At 42.7% G+C, this 15664-nt stretch overlaps 1 protein-coding gene across 5 annotated transcripts in view; it reads right to left on the bottom strand.

The window, feature by feature from the left end:
* The window catches only part of FMNL1 (formin like 1), a 154897-nt gene that overhangs the window by 56140 nt on the left and 83093 nt on the right, over positions 1–15664 (bottom strand). For all 5 annotated transcript variants that reach the window (XM_033917947.1, XM_033917952.1, XM_033917948.1 and 2 more), the window contains 2 exons: positions 13920–14013; positions 1271–1345 (listed from right to left, as the gene is read on the bottom strand). In XM_033917947.1, the coding sequence (XP_033773838.1) occupies positions 1271–1345; positions 13920–14013 (169 nt within the window). The remainder of the gene's footprint in view (positions 1–1270; positions 1346–13919; positions 14014–15664) is intronic.

The following is a 15664-nucleotide window of genomic DNA, read 5'->3' as shown; positions in this document are numbered from 1 at the left end:
AAAACGGTATACAAGTTCCCTTGCCCCAGGTACAAAATAAGTACCTGCATATAAGGCTCCTTTAACTAAGCAGCATAAGAGCATTTTCCCGTGGGCTGGTGAGGTAAATGCTCTGACGCTCATTGAATTCTTATGAGTGTCGGAGCATTTATCTCGGTGGTGCGCGGTAAAATGTTCTTACGCTGCTTAGTAAAACCCAGCGATAATTTATAAACTACTTTGTAACCACAGAAAAGTAGCGTGTCAAGTCCTTTTCCTTTTCCATCATTATCAAAGTAATAAAGAGAAAACAGGCCATAAAAAAATGCCCCTGAAAAAAAGAGAAATACCTAGCTAAGGAAAAGAAAAATGGGAAGTACCGTTTCTCGCTTCTCTTATCACCTGTACTATCTGTCTAGAATAATAATAATAATCTTGGAAAGGTGAACAAGAAAAGAGCTGCCGTAGTCCGTTTTGTTCCACCGTCACCCAGGAACACTCAAAACGGCACAACTTCTCTCCTTCAGGAGGGAAAATCCATTTTCTCTCCAAACATGGTTCTATTAGGCCGGTTCATAGACAACCCCGTGAAAGACAAAGGTGCGCGCCGACAACTGAGCGCAAGACGGAGGCGCGCGCCGAAGAAAATTACAGTTTTTAGGGTCTCCGACGGGGGGTTTTGTTGGGGAGCCCCCCCCCCCCAGTTTACTTAATAGAGATCGCGCCGGCGTTGTGGGGGGTTTGGGGGGTTGTAACCCTCCACGTTTTACTGTAAACTTAACTTTTTCCCTAAAAACAGGGAAAAAGTGAAGTTTTCAGTAAAATGTGGCCCCCACAACGCGGCGCAATCTCTATTAAGTCAAGTGGGGGGTTCCCCCACCACGCCCCCCCCCCCTGTCGTAGCTGTAAAAACAGTAATTTTCTGTGGCGTGTGCCTCCGCGCTGAGCTCAATTGTCTGGGCGCGCCTTTGTCCCGGCGTGCTTTTGACCTGACACCATTAGGCCACAGCCCCCCCCCCAAAAAAAACAAAACAAAACAACAAAACCCCAATCTGCATTACCAGGTAAGACTGAAACACTTTCTTCTTAAGAATTTTCAAACTTGGCACGGAGGCAGCTTGAAACTACTACTATTAATTATTTCTATAGCGCTACCAGACATACGCAGCGCTATTCAGAGTCATAAAGAGTAACAACTTAAACCCCCCTTACCAAAAAGATTCTGAAAAGCATATCCCCCCACCCTAGCAAGCTTTCCAAAAAAGCAGGCAGAAGGAAGTTAGGGGCTTACCATGAAGTCAATACTACAGTCCTCGTTCCGGAAATACTCCATCAGCTTTTCAAATCGGTTCTTTTCTCCACAGACCTTTAAGGAAAACAGCAGAAAAACATAAGGAAAAGTAAGGTAGACCAAGGAAAAGACCAGCAGGTGGCAGTCCTGCACTGCCCATGAGACAGAAACAAGGCACAGTGGCTGCCCAGAGAGGGCAGGTATGAGGGACAAGAGCTTCAGACTCTTGCCAGATCCAGCAGCCTTTAAGAGGCAATCCTGTAACTGCAGTGAGTCTATTCTATAAAAACAGTTACGTCCAATGCTTTTGGCTGGACTATGGCTGATGTAAATGGGTATAGCTAAGTGTGGCATTTACAGAAACATAGAAACATGACAAATTGTAACCTGTAAACTATATATTATGTATGTTAACCTATAACCCGTTCTGAGATTGTTGTGGAGAACAGGATAGAAAACAAATTAAATAAATAAATGTCCAACGAAAATGAACCTATACTTTGAAGGTTTCCAAGTCAGTGATAAAATGGTGGTGATATCAAACCTCACTGCTTATGCCAGAAGTCTGTCATCTGAAACTGTTAATAAGTTAGAGGCAACTGATATTAATGAAGTGCTGAATACTGATAAAGAGGCACCTGTTGTGCATTCCTTCACTGATGGCAAGATTGCTGAAATGGTGTTAAATAAAGAAAAGCTTGAGGATAGTAGTGATGATAAAGACCTTGTGAACACCAGAGAAAAAAATCCCAATAGATGATATAGTGAAAATGTGTGAGCAGTTAATTGCTAGAATGGAATAACTTGCTTTTATCAGTGAGCATGAGATTATGGCAGTCTACTCGATTAAAGAGAGACTACTGAAACAGAAACCTTTGTTAATTAGACAGATGACACTGGGAGAAGTCTTTAAAAAGATTGCCACTGTTCCTGCACCATCGTCAGATAGCCAAATACAGACAGAAGATGATGTACGTTAGATGTTTTTGATTAAGAAAGACTATAGGCAGGATTCACTAAACCTCCAAACCGTGCACGATCCGTTTCCTATTGCATGCCAGTCGACTGATTCAGTAAAGGCCTGCATGCAAATGGAGACGATCGTTAGCACACCCCCTACACGCCCCCTACCCACGGCCAGAGTGATCCCCGCTCATGCGCACACCCTGACAGTCGTGACAGGAGAAGCAGCCTCCTGTCACTGCTGTCAGGGCTCAGCCCCGCCCAGATCTCTTTAGCTTGCTCTTGGACTCTCCTGCTCTCTGCCGCCATTCCGTGCAGTGCAAACCTTTGTTTTTAAAGCGGGCCTGCACTGCGGAGAACGGCGGCAGAGATCAGGAGAGTCTGGCAAGCAGGCAAGAGAGATCGGGCACCGCAGTCTGCTCTCTGCTGCCCCGAAGCTGTGCCCCAAATCTGCCTGCCCCGACTCTCCCACTCTCGCCCCAAATCTCTCCTGCCCTTCCCAAAGGGAGCCTGTGGATTTAACCTGCTGATTAAAGCGGGTTAAAACCATGGGCTCCCTGCTCAACAAAAAAGTTTTTTTAAAAAGTCACGATGCCCCCCCCCCCCCCGCTCCGATCTTGTCTGGCTGCACCCAGCCCAACCCACCCCCTTCCCTGTTACCGACAGGTCTGCAGCAGTCGGGTTTGGCAATAGTAAAACCCGACCCAAAATAGCCAAGCAATTGTAAGTGAATCAATCGCTTGGCTATTTTGCAGGGGGTTTTACTAATTTACTTGGGAGGATCGCAAAAGGCTTTAGTGAATCGGGCCAGATGGAAAACTGGTCATTAACGGCTCGCAAACCGATCGGTACATGATCGGTTTGCTTAGTGAATCTAGCCCTGTGGCCCTCTTTTACTAAGGTGCGCTAACCGATTAGCGCGTGCTAATTGAATTAGTGTGTGCTAAACGCTAATGCGTGCATGTTAGTGTATGGACGTGTTAGTGTTTAGCGTGCGCTAATCGGTTATCGTACCTTAGTAAAAGAGGGGGTATGTGTGACTAAAGACTATCCCCCTTTTTACAAAACAGCTATAGCGGTTTTTAGCGTAGACTGGCGCGGTGATTGCTCTGCGCTGCTTCCAAGACTTATAGGAAATCTATGAGTGTTGGGAGCAGCGCAGAGCATTCAGCATGCTGGCCTGTGCTGAAAACCGCTGGGGGGGGGGGGTATGATTGGAACAAGTTTGTGTTTGAAGTGTTTAATGTTTGTGACTCTTTCAGTCCCTATTACAAAGCTGTGGTAGTGACTGTGTGAAAGGTGCCCTTTATGAATAGTACGACACTTTTCCTCAAGTCATGCACACTTTTTCCATAAACAACGTGGTGCTTGTTCATCAGCTGTTGTCAATGTTGGGATGTGCACTCCTATATTTTATTATGGACCCCTTTTATTAAGCTAGATTTGGGGGGGGGGGGAGGTTTATCACTGGCCACTGTGGTAAACGTTCCGTCGCTCATAGAATTCATGTGAAAGGCTTATACCACAGCAGCCGGCAATAAAAAAAACCTTAATGTGGCTTGATAAAAGAGGGGGGGGGGCCTATATATTTTATTTTACTTTACTATATATCTGTCCTACATTAAAATTTGAGGCAGGGACACGCCAGCCAGTGTAGGCAAGTTTATGTTTGAAATGTTTAATGTTTGCCTTTTTTTTTTTTTTTTTAAATAAAAAGACCATTTGGTGGCAATTTTATGGTGTTATGGTCTGTGTTTTACTAACTTAACATTACCATTCCAAAAATCGAAAAATTCCAGTAACCAAAATATGCCTGGGGAGTGTGTGGTGCAGTGGTTAGAGCCACAACTTTAGCACACCGAGGTTGTGGGTTCAAATCCCATTCTGCTCCTTGTGACCCTGGGCAAGTCACTTAATTCCCCCATTGCCCAAGGTACATTAGATAGATTGTGAGCCCACCAGGACAGATAGGGAAAAATGAATGTAAACCACTTAGGGCCCCTTCTTTCAAACGGTGCTAGCAGTTTTTAGCGCTGAATGGCCTGTGCTGCTCCCGACGCTCAGAGGAACTCTATGAGCGTCGGGAGCAGCGCAGGCCATTCAGTGCGGCTCACCGCATTACAAACTGCTAGCGCAGTTTGATAGAAGAGGCCCTTAGGCTGTAAGTGGCATATAAAATACATAAATGCACAATGCGCGGCAGCGGCAAAGAAAGCAAATAGAATGTTAGGCATGATAAAGAAAGTAATCGCGAGTAGAATGGAGAGGGTTATAATGCCGCTTTATAGAGCAATGGTCAGTCCACACTTGGAATACTGTGTCCAACTTTGGTCTCCCAACCTAAAGAAGGATATAAAATTGCTGGAGAGGGTGCAGAGACGAGCAACGAAGCTAATAAAAGGTATGGAGAATTTGGAATATGAGGAACGACTTAAGAGACTGGGATTGTTCTCCCTTGAGAAGAGGAGACTGCGAGGGGATATGATCGAGACTTTCAAAATACTGAAAGTAATCGACAAAATAGAGCAGGAAAAAAAGTTATTTACAATTGACACGGACAAGAGGACATGGACTGAAGCTAAGGGGGGACAAGTCCAGGACAAATATCAGGAAGTTCTGCTTCACGCAACGAGTGGTGGACACCTGGAATGATCTCCCAGAGGAGGTTATTGTGGAATCCACCGTTCTAGGATTTAAAATCAAACTAGATGCACATCTCCTTACGAGAGGCATAGAGGGATATGGGTGACTAAAAATACGCCAGATGTACACCTGGCTGGGCCACTGCATGTGTGGATCGCTGTACTTGGTGGACCGAAGGTCTGATCCAGAGATGGCGGTTCTTATGTTCTTATGAATAGCAAGATTCCGGAATCCCAGAGAGTAGCAACATTCCAGAGCTGAGATTGTGACATGGACAAGAGGACATGGACTGAAGCTAAGGGGGGACAAGTCCTGGACAAATATCAGGAAGTTCTGCTTCACGCAACGAGTGGTGGACACCTGGAATGCTCCCCTGGAAGAGGTTATTGTGGAATCCACCGTTCTAGGATTTAAAAGCAAACTAGATGTACATCTCCTTACGAGAGGCGTAGAGGGATATGGGTGACTATAATTACGCCAGGTGTACACCTGGCTGGGCCTCCGCGTGTACGGATCGCCGGACTTGATGGACCGAAGGTCTGATCCGGAGATGGCAGTTCTTATGTTCTTATGAATAGCAAGATTCCGGAATCCCAGAGAGTAGCAACATTCCAGAGCTGAGATTGTGACATGGACAAGAGGACATGGACTGAAGCTAAGGGGGGACAAGTCCAGGACAAATATCAGGAAGTTCTGCTTCACACAATGAGTGGTGGAATTCTCTCCCAGAGGAGGTTATTGCGGAATCCACCGTTCTAGGATTTAAAAGCAAACTACGAGAGGCATAGAGGGATATGGGTGACTAAAATGACGCCAGGTGTACACCTGGCTGGGCCTCCGCGTGTACGGATCGCCAGACTTGATGGACCGAAGGTCTGATCCGGAGATGGCAATTTTTATGTTCTTAAAGTCCCAAGGATTTCAGATAACGGATCTTGTACTTGTACCACATAAAGATGGTATATGAAAGGCATGTCCATGATCCTTACCTTGCCTTTCTCTGTCATAGGTTAATGTTACCTTTAAAGGAGGCAGGATAATGATCAGAGCAGAACTGTGAATCCCAGAGCTCTGTGTTATTTCAGCACATGGAGGGTTTTTCCATGAGGAGATTCCTGGGTTCAGTCAATAGGGAAGAACTTATTGGAGCAGGTGCCTCCTTTTCTTTCTAGAATACTGGTGTAAGCCACCTTACGCACGCCATGCCTTCACGTTTACGCCAGCCACAGAGCCCGTAGAAATGCTCATGCCAGATTGCCAAAGAATGTGCTTAGATTATAATAGAATACAAATTTTTTAAAAATTTATATATCACCAATACCTCCATGAAATTCACAGCGGTTTACATAAACAATTATGAAGATACAAATTATTAAATAGTATTACAATATTTAGGAATTATTAATAACAAATTCTTGAAATAGATAGGTCTTTAAAAAAAAAAAAATCTTAAAATTAGATTGCTGCTTAATATTATTCGGTAAAGGTTTCCAAAGTTTTGCTGCTTGATATGCCCATGTGGTGTTAAAAAACTAATAATAACTTTATTTTTATATACCGCAATACCACAAACAGTTCAGATCTGTTATATCTTCAAATGTGGGCTACCTCTGTTCAAATCAAACTTAGGGCTCCTTTTACTAAGCCGCGCTAGTGTTTTTATGCCGCTGCAGATTAGCGCACCCTAACCTCTGCACTACACGGAGAAACTAACGCCAGCTCAATGGAGGCGTTAGCGTCTCGCGTGCGCTAAAGGAGCCCTTAATGCAGCCAAGACAAAATTATTATGATTTGGCCCAAAAATTGAACAGTTACTTCTCTCTGTAACTTTGAATTCTGGAGAAGCTTTGAAAATTGAATTTTCTTGTAGCATTCTGGGAATAATATTGGACTCTTCTTTATCATTTCAATGTCAGGTTAATCACCTTTCAAAGAAATGCTATTTCAGTTTACGAATGTTAAGGAAAGTTAAACATCTGTTTCACCAGCAACATTTTGTGGTTCTGGTGCAAGCTATTATTCTAGCATAATTAGATTACTGTAATTCAATCGATATAGGCCTGAGTAAGGGAAATCTAAAACAGTTACAACTAATCCAAAACACGGCAGCAAGAGAAAATTTGATCATGTGTCTCCTCTTTTGAGAAATCTTCATTGGCTCGCTGTCTATTTTAGAGTACAGTTTAAATGCGCTTCTATGGTTTTTAAAATCATACATGGGCTATTTACGTCTTTAATTCCTCTATCTTTGAATAATCAGAGATCTTCTGAGTCAAGAAACTCTCAGAAATTTAAACTGTCTTTTCCATCTTTAAAAGAAATAAAATATATTGGTAATATTACTTGATCTTTCTCATATACTTTTACAATGATTTGGAATGGGATTCCCTCTTGTGTTAGAACGCTTCTCTCCTTCCAGATTTTCCGTTAATCTTCCGTTATTTCAACAGTTCTTAGAACATTTTTCTAAGGAAAATTAGTTATCTCCTCTCTAGGATGTCGGATGAGAGTCTTCATTAATAAGTTATTTTCTCTCTAATCTAACTACTTTCAATCCGGGCACTGGCTTTGAATTTTCAGGTTTCCAGAGCTGACTAATGCATAGCCAACACAGGCTGTGGGTGCTGCATAATAAATCTGTCTTCTGCTTTTAAAAAATGCTTTTCAAAACATTGACCAAAATCTAACTGAAAATCAAGAGAAGAAAGGCCTGAAATGATTGCTTGGGGTGAGGGGCAGGTATCAATAAACTCTTTGTCAGCAGAGACAGACTGAGCCGGCCGGTCCTGGTTTTACTTCACCACACAGCTTGTCCCTTCCATTTCTCTTTAAAAAAATAAAGGGGAGTCATAAATTACAAGTTGCCAAATGGAATAAACCAGGACTGGCTCAGCCTGACTGTTACAGAATGGAACCTCTGACAGGCCAGAGATTTGACCTTTCTCTTCCTTATTTCCAGCCCTCTGCGCCTCTAATAAATTCTACATCCCTTAACCTCCCCGCTGGTCTGTGTAACTCCATCCCTCCCTGCCCAGATCCTGTTTCAGTGTATAATGGGGAGCCACCAGCAAGATACAGTACATCAGATGCTAGGTTGCTATTCGAGGTATCTGGTGTCCAGGTAAAGAGTTCATACCCACCCCCTTCCTTTCAAACAATAAGCTCCTTGGCTCCAGCTTTTCAGCCAAGGCCAATACAATTCTAGTCTTACTCTACAGGACATAGTAACATAGTAGATGACAGCAGAGAAAGACCATCCAGTCTGCCCAACCTGTTTCAATTTAAATTTTTTAATTTTTTTCTTAGCTATTTCTGGGCAAGAATCCAAAGCTCTACCCGGTATTGTGCTTGGGTTCCAACTGCCGAAATCTCTGTTAAGACTTACTCCAGCCCATCTACACCCTCCCAGCCATTGAAGCCCTCCCCAGCCCATCCCCCATCAAACGGCCATACACAGACACAGACCGTGCAAGTCTGCCCAGTACTGGCCTTAGTTCAATATTTAATATTATTTTCTGATTCTAGATCCTCTGTGTTCATCCCACCGCTTCTTTGAACTCAGTCACCGTTTTACTCTCCACCACCTCTCTCGGGAGCGCATTCCAGACATCCACTACCCACTCCGTAAAGTAGAATTTCCTAACATTGCTCTTGAATCTACCACCCCTCAACCTCAAATTATGTCCTCTGGTTTTACCATTTTTCTTTCTCTGGAAAAGATTTTGTTCTACATTAATACCCTTCAAGTATTTGAACGTCTGAATCATATCTCCCCTGTCTCTCCTTTCCTCTAGGGCAGGGGTGTCCAATGTCGGTCCTCGAGGGCCGCAATCCAGTCGGGTTTTCAGGATTTCCCCAATGAATATGCAGGAGATCTATTTGCATGCACTGCTTTCAATGCAGATTCATTGGGGAAATCCTGAAAACCCGACTGGAATACAGCTCTCGAGGACCGGAATTCGCTACCCCTGCTATGACCTAAGTAGAAAAGCAGGGCAAAAAAATCAGACTTCTAGAAGGGCATACTTAACAGGGGTGTCCAATGTCGGTCCTCGAGGGCCGCAATCCAGTCGGGTTTTCAGGATTTCCCCAATGAATATGCATGAGATCTATTAGCATACAATGAAAGCAGTGCATGCAAATAGATCTCATGCATATTCATTGGGGAAATCCTGAAAACCCGACTGGATTGCGACCCTCGAGGACCGACATTGGACACCCCTGCTCTAGGGCATAATTCCCTAAGATAAAGCAGAAACACTCCTAATCCCCTGCATATACCTCTCTAACTCCACTCCTCCCTTTCACAAAACTGCGCTAGCGTTTTTAGCGCTGGCTGTGGCGGTAACTGCTCCAACACTCACCGGAATTCTATGAGCGTCGGAGCTGTTACCACCGCGGCCAGCGCTAAAACCGCCAGTGTGGTTTTGTAAAAGGGACGGGGGGGGGGGGTAAATAAGAAATTATTTGTGGTTCTGAGAACTAAAGGATTTGGGGGATGGTAATGAGACCTGCTTTATTTATTTATTTAGCTCATTTAATATCAGGTCCTTCCCAATGAACTCAGAACAGGTTACAAAGTTAACATACTTCTGGGTGTGGCCTATTACCGCACAATCCGCTTAAAGCAGTCGAGAGAGATGGAGAAGCTCAGGGGATGGGGTTCACCCCAAAATACCTGTGATGGTATTCTTTTTTTTTTTTTTAACTTTATTCATTTTTAAAACTTATAAGTGTGATAGCAAATATTAATATTTTAACTTAAATACAACACTTAATATTCTCCAATAATCCACTTTAAACCTTATCTTCCCCTCCCTCCCATAACAATTTTTAACTCACATAAAAGCATACAATAAATTCCCTTCTTAACATTCCTTATAATTATACAAAAACCAAAATTTACCCTTCCCCCTTCCCCCAACCTTGGACATACACAATTAAAGGGAAAAAAGATTTTTAATAATAATAATAATAATAACTTTATTCTTGTATACCAAGTTTCCAAGTTTATTAAATTTTAATATACCGACCATCAAGCTAATATCTGGCCAGTTTACATAATGTATAAAAATAATTAAAAGTACAAGTAATTAAATAGATATTAGATAATTTAGAATGTGTAGTAAACATTAATGACTTTAACAAAACAAACTTGAGTGTGAGGATAAAAGGGGATGGGTGGGTAAAGTTACACTTTAGAAAGAAAAGGAAAAAGAGGGGTAGGGGTTGAAACATATAGGATGGGGAAGAATGTGAGATGTAGAGAAATATATAAAGCTTTGATAATAGTGAAGTAATTAAGTAGAAGAAAATGCATCACGAAATAAGAATGTCTTTAAGTTTTTCTTAAATTTTTCAAGATTTTGTTCTTCTCGAAGAAGTTGTGGAAGAGAATTCCACAATGTCGGAGCCGTTACCGCGAAGTTTATTTTACGTGTGTAGTAAAATTCTTTTATAGACGGAATCAATAAGAGATTTTGATTTGTAGATCTCAGGATTCGAGAAGAGTGATGAGGAATGAGAAGTTTATGAAGAAATAATGGTAGGTGTGAGGATTTTATTTTGAAAGTAAGTAGAATGGAAGTTCTATGCGGTTAACAGAAGAAGAGACTGTACATTTACAGCGATGTTACAATTTCATTAATATTAGACTTACATTTTGGATGATACATATTCGGTCAAGTTACCTTTACATTTTTGACAGTAACTATCCTGTGAAGTTATTTTGGCAGCTAGGTTATATGTTCAGAGCTGTTACAATTGCTATAGTTAAATACAGCAGCGTTAACAGGTAAGAGTGTTGCATGAGGCGGTAGGGGTCAAGGGGGGGGAAGGTCAGGAGGGAAGGGAGGAGGAGGGAGGGATAATCAGAGGAACTTGTCAAAGAGGTAGGTTTTACTCATTACAATATTTTGTTACTCATTACAATAATTTGTTAAAGGCTCCCAAACATCCAGAAATTTTTTTTAAATACCCCTGCTGCGTAGCTATTACCCTTTCCATTTTATATATATCTGACACAGAGAATTCCACCAGAAACTATAGTTTAGTCTATTCCAATTCTTCGTAATTTGTTTGTATGGCAACCCCTGTCATAATAAGTAAAAGCTTATTATTATTCGAAGATATTTGATTCTTAGCCCTCATTGGCATGCCAAATAATACAGTATCATATGGCAATGCCACCGGATTTTCTAATAAACAATTGATTTGACCCCAAATTGATTTCCAAAATGCCAAAATGAATGGACAATAGAATAATAAATGATCTAAAGTTCCTGCTTCCAGATGACAATGCCAACATCTATTAGACTTAGAGCTATCCATCTTTTGTAACCAAACTGGGGTCCAGAAAGCTCTCTGTAATAGAAAAAAACCAAGTTTGTCTCATAGATGCAGACACTGTACATCTCATCCTCCGAGTCCAAATTCGTGGCCATTGAGACGCAGTAATTTGATGCTTAATCTCAATGCTCCAAATGTCCCGAAGACCAGTTTTTGGTTTCTTTTTTATAAATTCAGCTATCAATTTATACCACTGAGCGGCCTGGTGTCCCAAGAAGTCCACCTGAAAGCACAAAAATTCCAGACTATACTGATTAAGATCTTTCCATTCAGGGAACCCTACCTGAATGGCCTGTGATGGTATTCTTGCTGGGGGACAGGGTTTTTTAAGAGGGGGTCAGCAACAGCTACAGAGGACACTGAAGCACATTCAGAGGGTGTCTCCTAATATTGCCCACTGGGAAATGCAGTTGAAAATTGTTCTGCGACTTTATATCCCGCCGGAACGGGCAGCCCGGATGGGTATAACTACAACTCACTCTTGCCCGAAATGTGCCCAAGCTCACGCCTCATTGGGGCATATGCTCTGGACTTGCCCCAACATTCAACAGTTCTGGCGACATTTAGGGCACTATATTACGCAGCTTTGGAAGAGGCGTTGGCTTCCACAACCGAGAGCTTTATTTGGACACTACAATATAGCCGCGCCCACACCTAAGGGAATGTCGGCTTTTGTCACTCAAGTGCTTTTGATGGGGAAGAAAGTAATTCTTATTAACTGGCTGTCCCGAGATCCACCTTCCTACGCACAATGGAGAACGTTGATGCTTGGCCATGCGACGCTGGAACGCAGGTTGGTGGGAGATTTGGATAGTGGACCAGGCCGCAAATTTTGTCAGACCTGGGAGTGTTTCTGGCAGGACCTTACACCATATGCTCGCAGTAGACTCTTGAATTGTTAACTCTCTTTACCTCTTTGTTTTGCTAGCAGCATTGGACTCTTTTGGGGGGGGGAGGGATGGGAGGGGGAGGGTGGGTGGGGGGAGTTTGCACTGTTGTTATTTGGACATGTATACAACTGATATTTGTCTGTTTTCGTTGGAATAATAAAAAACATTTGAACATAAGAGGGGGTCAGCAGGGCAATTTAGCCCAGGCTTCACCCAGAAAAGGGACCTCCATTTGGAAATGTTTGTTTATTTGATTTTTTTTTTTAGCAGAACATGAAATTTATTCAGTTACTGGATTTTCCTTAATTATAAACAAGTTTGCACATGTCTACAGCTAAAACTCTGCCTCTAAATGCATTTTATTTTAATTAATTATGAGATTCAGGTCTCTGGGGCCTCCTAATTTGCACTGGTCCAGGCCTCAATGATTCTTTAAAAAATCCTGCATGGGGGTTACGTGGACAAAATCTGTCAGAAAGATCCAAGTCCTCTAGAGTATTTTTGGTCATCTCTCGGTATCAGAAAATAGACAGAAAGGAGGGAACCAAGAAAAGAGAGGGAGTTGGAAGGTAACATAATAAGAGAGACTAGAATATTTACTGCAGAGGCATAGCCAGAAGCTAGTTTCTGGGGTGCTGGTGGGGAGGGCATACATTTCCTCTCCATTGCCTCCTCTTCCCCCATGCTAGAAACACCTTGGCTGTGGAGATCCCTAAGTGACCGTTACAAACCGGGGGATCCAAGAGCTGAAGGTTAGGGTTTCAATTTAAAGAACTAACAATAAATCAACTAGCCATTTTTGTGTTTTTGGTGTGGCAGGTCCTCTATTATGGAATTCCTTTCCTGAATCAGATTGTTTGATCCCTCATTTGTTAGCTTTTTGCAAGAGTTTGAAGGCTTTTTTTTTTTTTTAAAGGCTTTTCTTGATCTGTGATGGGTAATTGTTATTTTAGTTTTTTAGAATTTATACTTTATTGATTATTGGTGTTATAAGATTTGTATGTATGTGTTGGTATAATTTTATTTATGTTTGTTACTTCTGTAACCCACATAGAATTAGGATATAAATATTTTAATTAAATAAATAAAATTAAATGGGCAGAGGCCCACCCACTTTGGGTTCAGGCCTACCCAGCAGTGGCATACATTGTTGGCATTGCTGCTGGGGATCCTCAAGCTCTTCCAGCTGAAAACTGTGTCACATGCACAGTGCTGACTTCCCTGTTGCTGATACAGTCCGGGGAGCTCCGCAGAAAATGTCTTCTTGCCAGCAATGCCAACAATGTGCATCACTGCTGAGTAGGCTTGAACCCAAAATGGGTGGGCCTGTGCCCACCCGGACCCATCTATGACTACACTACTGATTTATTATGTTGGCTTTTTAAACTGAAACCCTAACCTTCAGCTTCCGGATCCCCAGGTTTGTAACTGTGTCCTGGGAGGGGGGGGAGGGTTCTGTCCCGTTTTGAGGAAAAAAAAAATGGTCATGCTTTTTTTTGGGGGGAGGGGGGTTAATCTTTATTCATTTTCAAACTTACAATAAGAGTGTCAGTATCTTAAAACAGATTAACAATAAATATATCACTTAATAATCATCAATAGTACAAATGATATGCTCTTATCTCCCACCCTTCCCACCCTTTCCTATTATATAATCAAATATCTTGTACAATATGTAATAATAAAATTACCCCCTCCCCCCTCATAATTGAACTTGTAAATTTAAGGGAAAAAATATCATCAAATCAGTACAATAAGTTAAGAATGACCCATGTGTGGATGTGTTTACGTGCCCAGGTCCTTACCTCTTTGAAGTTGTCAAAAGCTGCCAATATGATCTCATGCCCACCTCGTACCAGGCATACGGCAGCCAACAGCTCCAACACTAATGCCTTTGTCCTGTGCAGGAGACAGAGGAGAGGAAGCAAATCAATTCTCAAGATGAGACACACAAAATACTGCAAAAATGGTTCCAACTTCTGCCTGAAGGAAAGACTCAATGCTAGAGTAACTAGTAACGGAGGCTTACAGCCAAGCATAACAGAGTCCAAATCTCTCCTAGACCTTTCGGTGTCAAAAAGCTTTGTAGAATTTTTAAGGAATTCATTTCTCAAGGAGAATTTAAGATCAGGTCTCACTCCATTACTTAAGTGTAAAGCATTCTTTGGCTTTATAGTATTGGAAGCCTTGGTGTCTTCCAAGTGGTGCTAATCCCACTTGCATGATCGCTAAGATATAACACCTGCAAAAGATATTCGGTTTAGTCTAAGTCAGTTATTCTGCTCTCTAGGTCATTGGGGCTGGGAATATGTTATTTGTTGACTTATATCCTGCCAAATCCTCACATATCGGAGTTCTAAGCGGGTTAAAATCAGCAAATAGCTTTGCAAAAGCTCGTATAAGTACAAAGATTGAGCTGGACCTGTTACATCAATGGCCATTTTTAATGCAACAATATATACATACAAAGACTGAACATTAGAACATAAGAATTGCCGCTGCTGGGTCAGAACAGTGGTCCATCGTGCCCAGAAGTCCGCTCACGCGGCGGCCCCCAGGTCAAAGACCTGTGCCCTAACTGAGACCAGCCCTACCTGCGTTCGTACTGGTTCAGCAGGAACTTGTCCAACCTTGCCTTGAATCCCTGGAGCGTGTTTTCCTTTATAACAGCCTCTGGAAGAGCGTTCCAGATTTCTAGCACTCTCTGTGTGAACAAGAACTTCCTTACGTTTGTATGGAATCTATCCCCTTTCAACTTCAAAGAGTGCCCTCTCGTTCTCCCTACCTTGGAGAGGGTGAACAACCTGTCTTTATCTACTAAGTCTATTCCCTTCATTATCTTGAATGTTTCAATCATGTCTCCTCTCAGTCTCCTCAAGGGAGAAGAGGCCCAGTTTCCCTAATCTCTCACTGTATGGTAACTCCTCTAACCCCTTAACCATTTTAGTCGCTCTTCTCTGGACCCTTTCGAGTAGTACCGTGTCCTTCTTCATGTATGGTGACCAGTGCTGGACGCAGTATTCTAGGTGAGGGCGTACCATGGCCTGATACAGCGGCATGATAACCTTCTCTGATCTGTTCGTGATCCCCTTCTTAATCATTCCTAGCTCAGATGCTCAAGCCCAGCAGAGGAGAAGGCCGATTTTCAAGAGTGCCCAGATGAGGGTAAGAAGCGGCAGGGGGTGCCCAATTGTGTCGGGGGGGTCGGATCGTGGCGGGGGGGTGCCCAATCATGGCGGGGGGGGGGTCGGATCGTGGCGGGGGGGGGTGCCGGATCGCAGGGGGGTTGCCGGATTGCAGGGGGGGGGGGGGGGGTGTGCTCGTAAATCGAGCCATGCTCGGTTTCCGAGGCACCGATTTTGCAAATGTTTTGCTCGTCTTGCAAAACACTCGCAAACCGGTGCACTCATAAACCGAGGTACCACTGTATTTCAAAGTGTTGTACAATTAAAATCAGAAATAAAATAATGGGTAAAGACAATACTAGGGCAGACAATACAAAGACAGACATATTAAGTTGGGGAGAAGGAATTAAACAAAAGAGAAATAA

This window comes from Geotrypetes seraphini, chromosome 13 (genome assembly GCF_902459505.1).
Source record: "Geotrypetes seraphini chromosome 13, aGeoSer1.1, whole genome shotgun sequence".
Classification (NCBI taxonomy): domain Eukaryota; kingdom Metazoa; phylum Chordata; class Amphibia; order Gymnophiona; family Dermophiidae; genus Geotrypetes; species Geotrypetes seraphini.
This window is presented reverse-complemented; position numbering and strand designations above follow the sequence as displayed.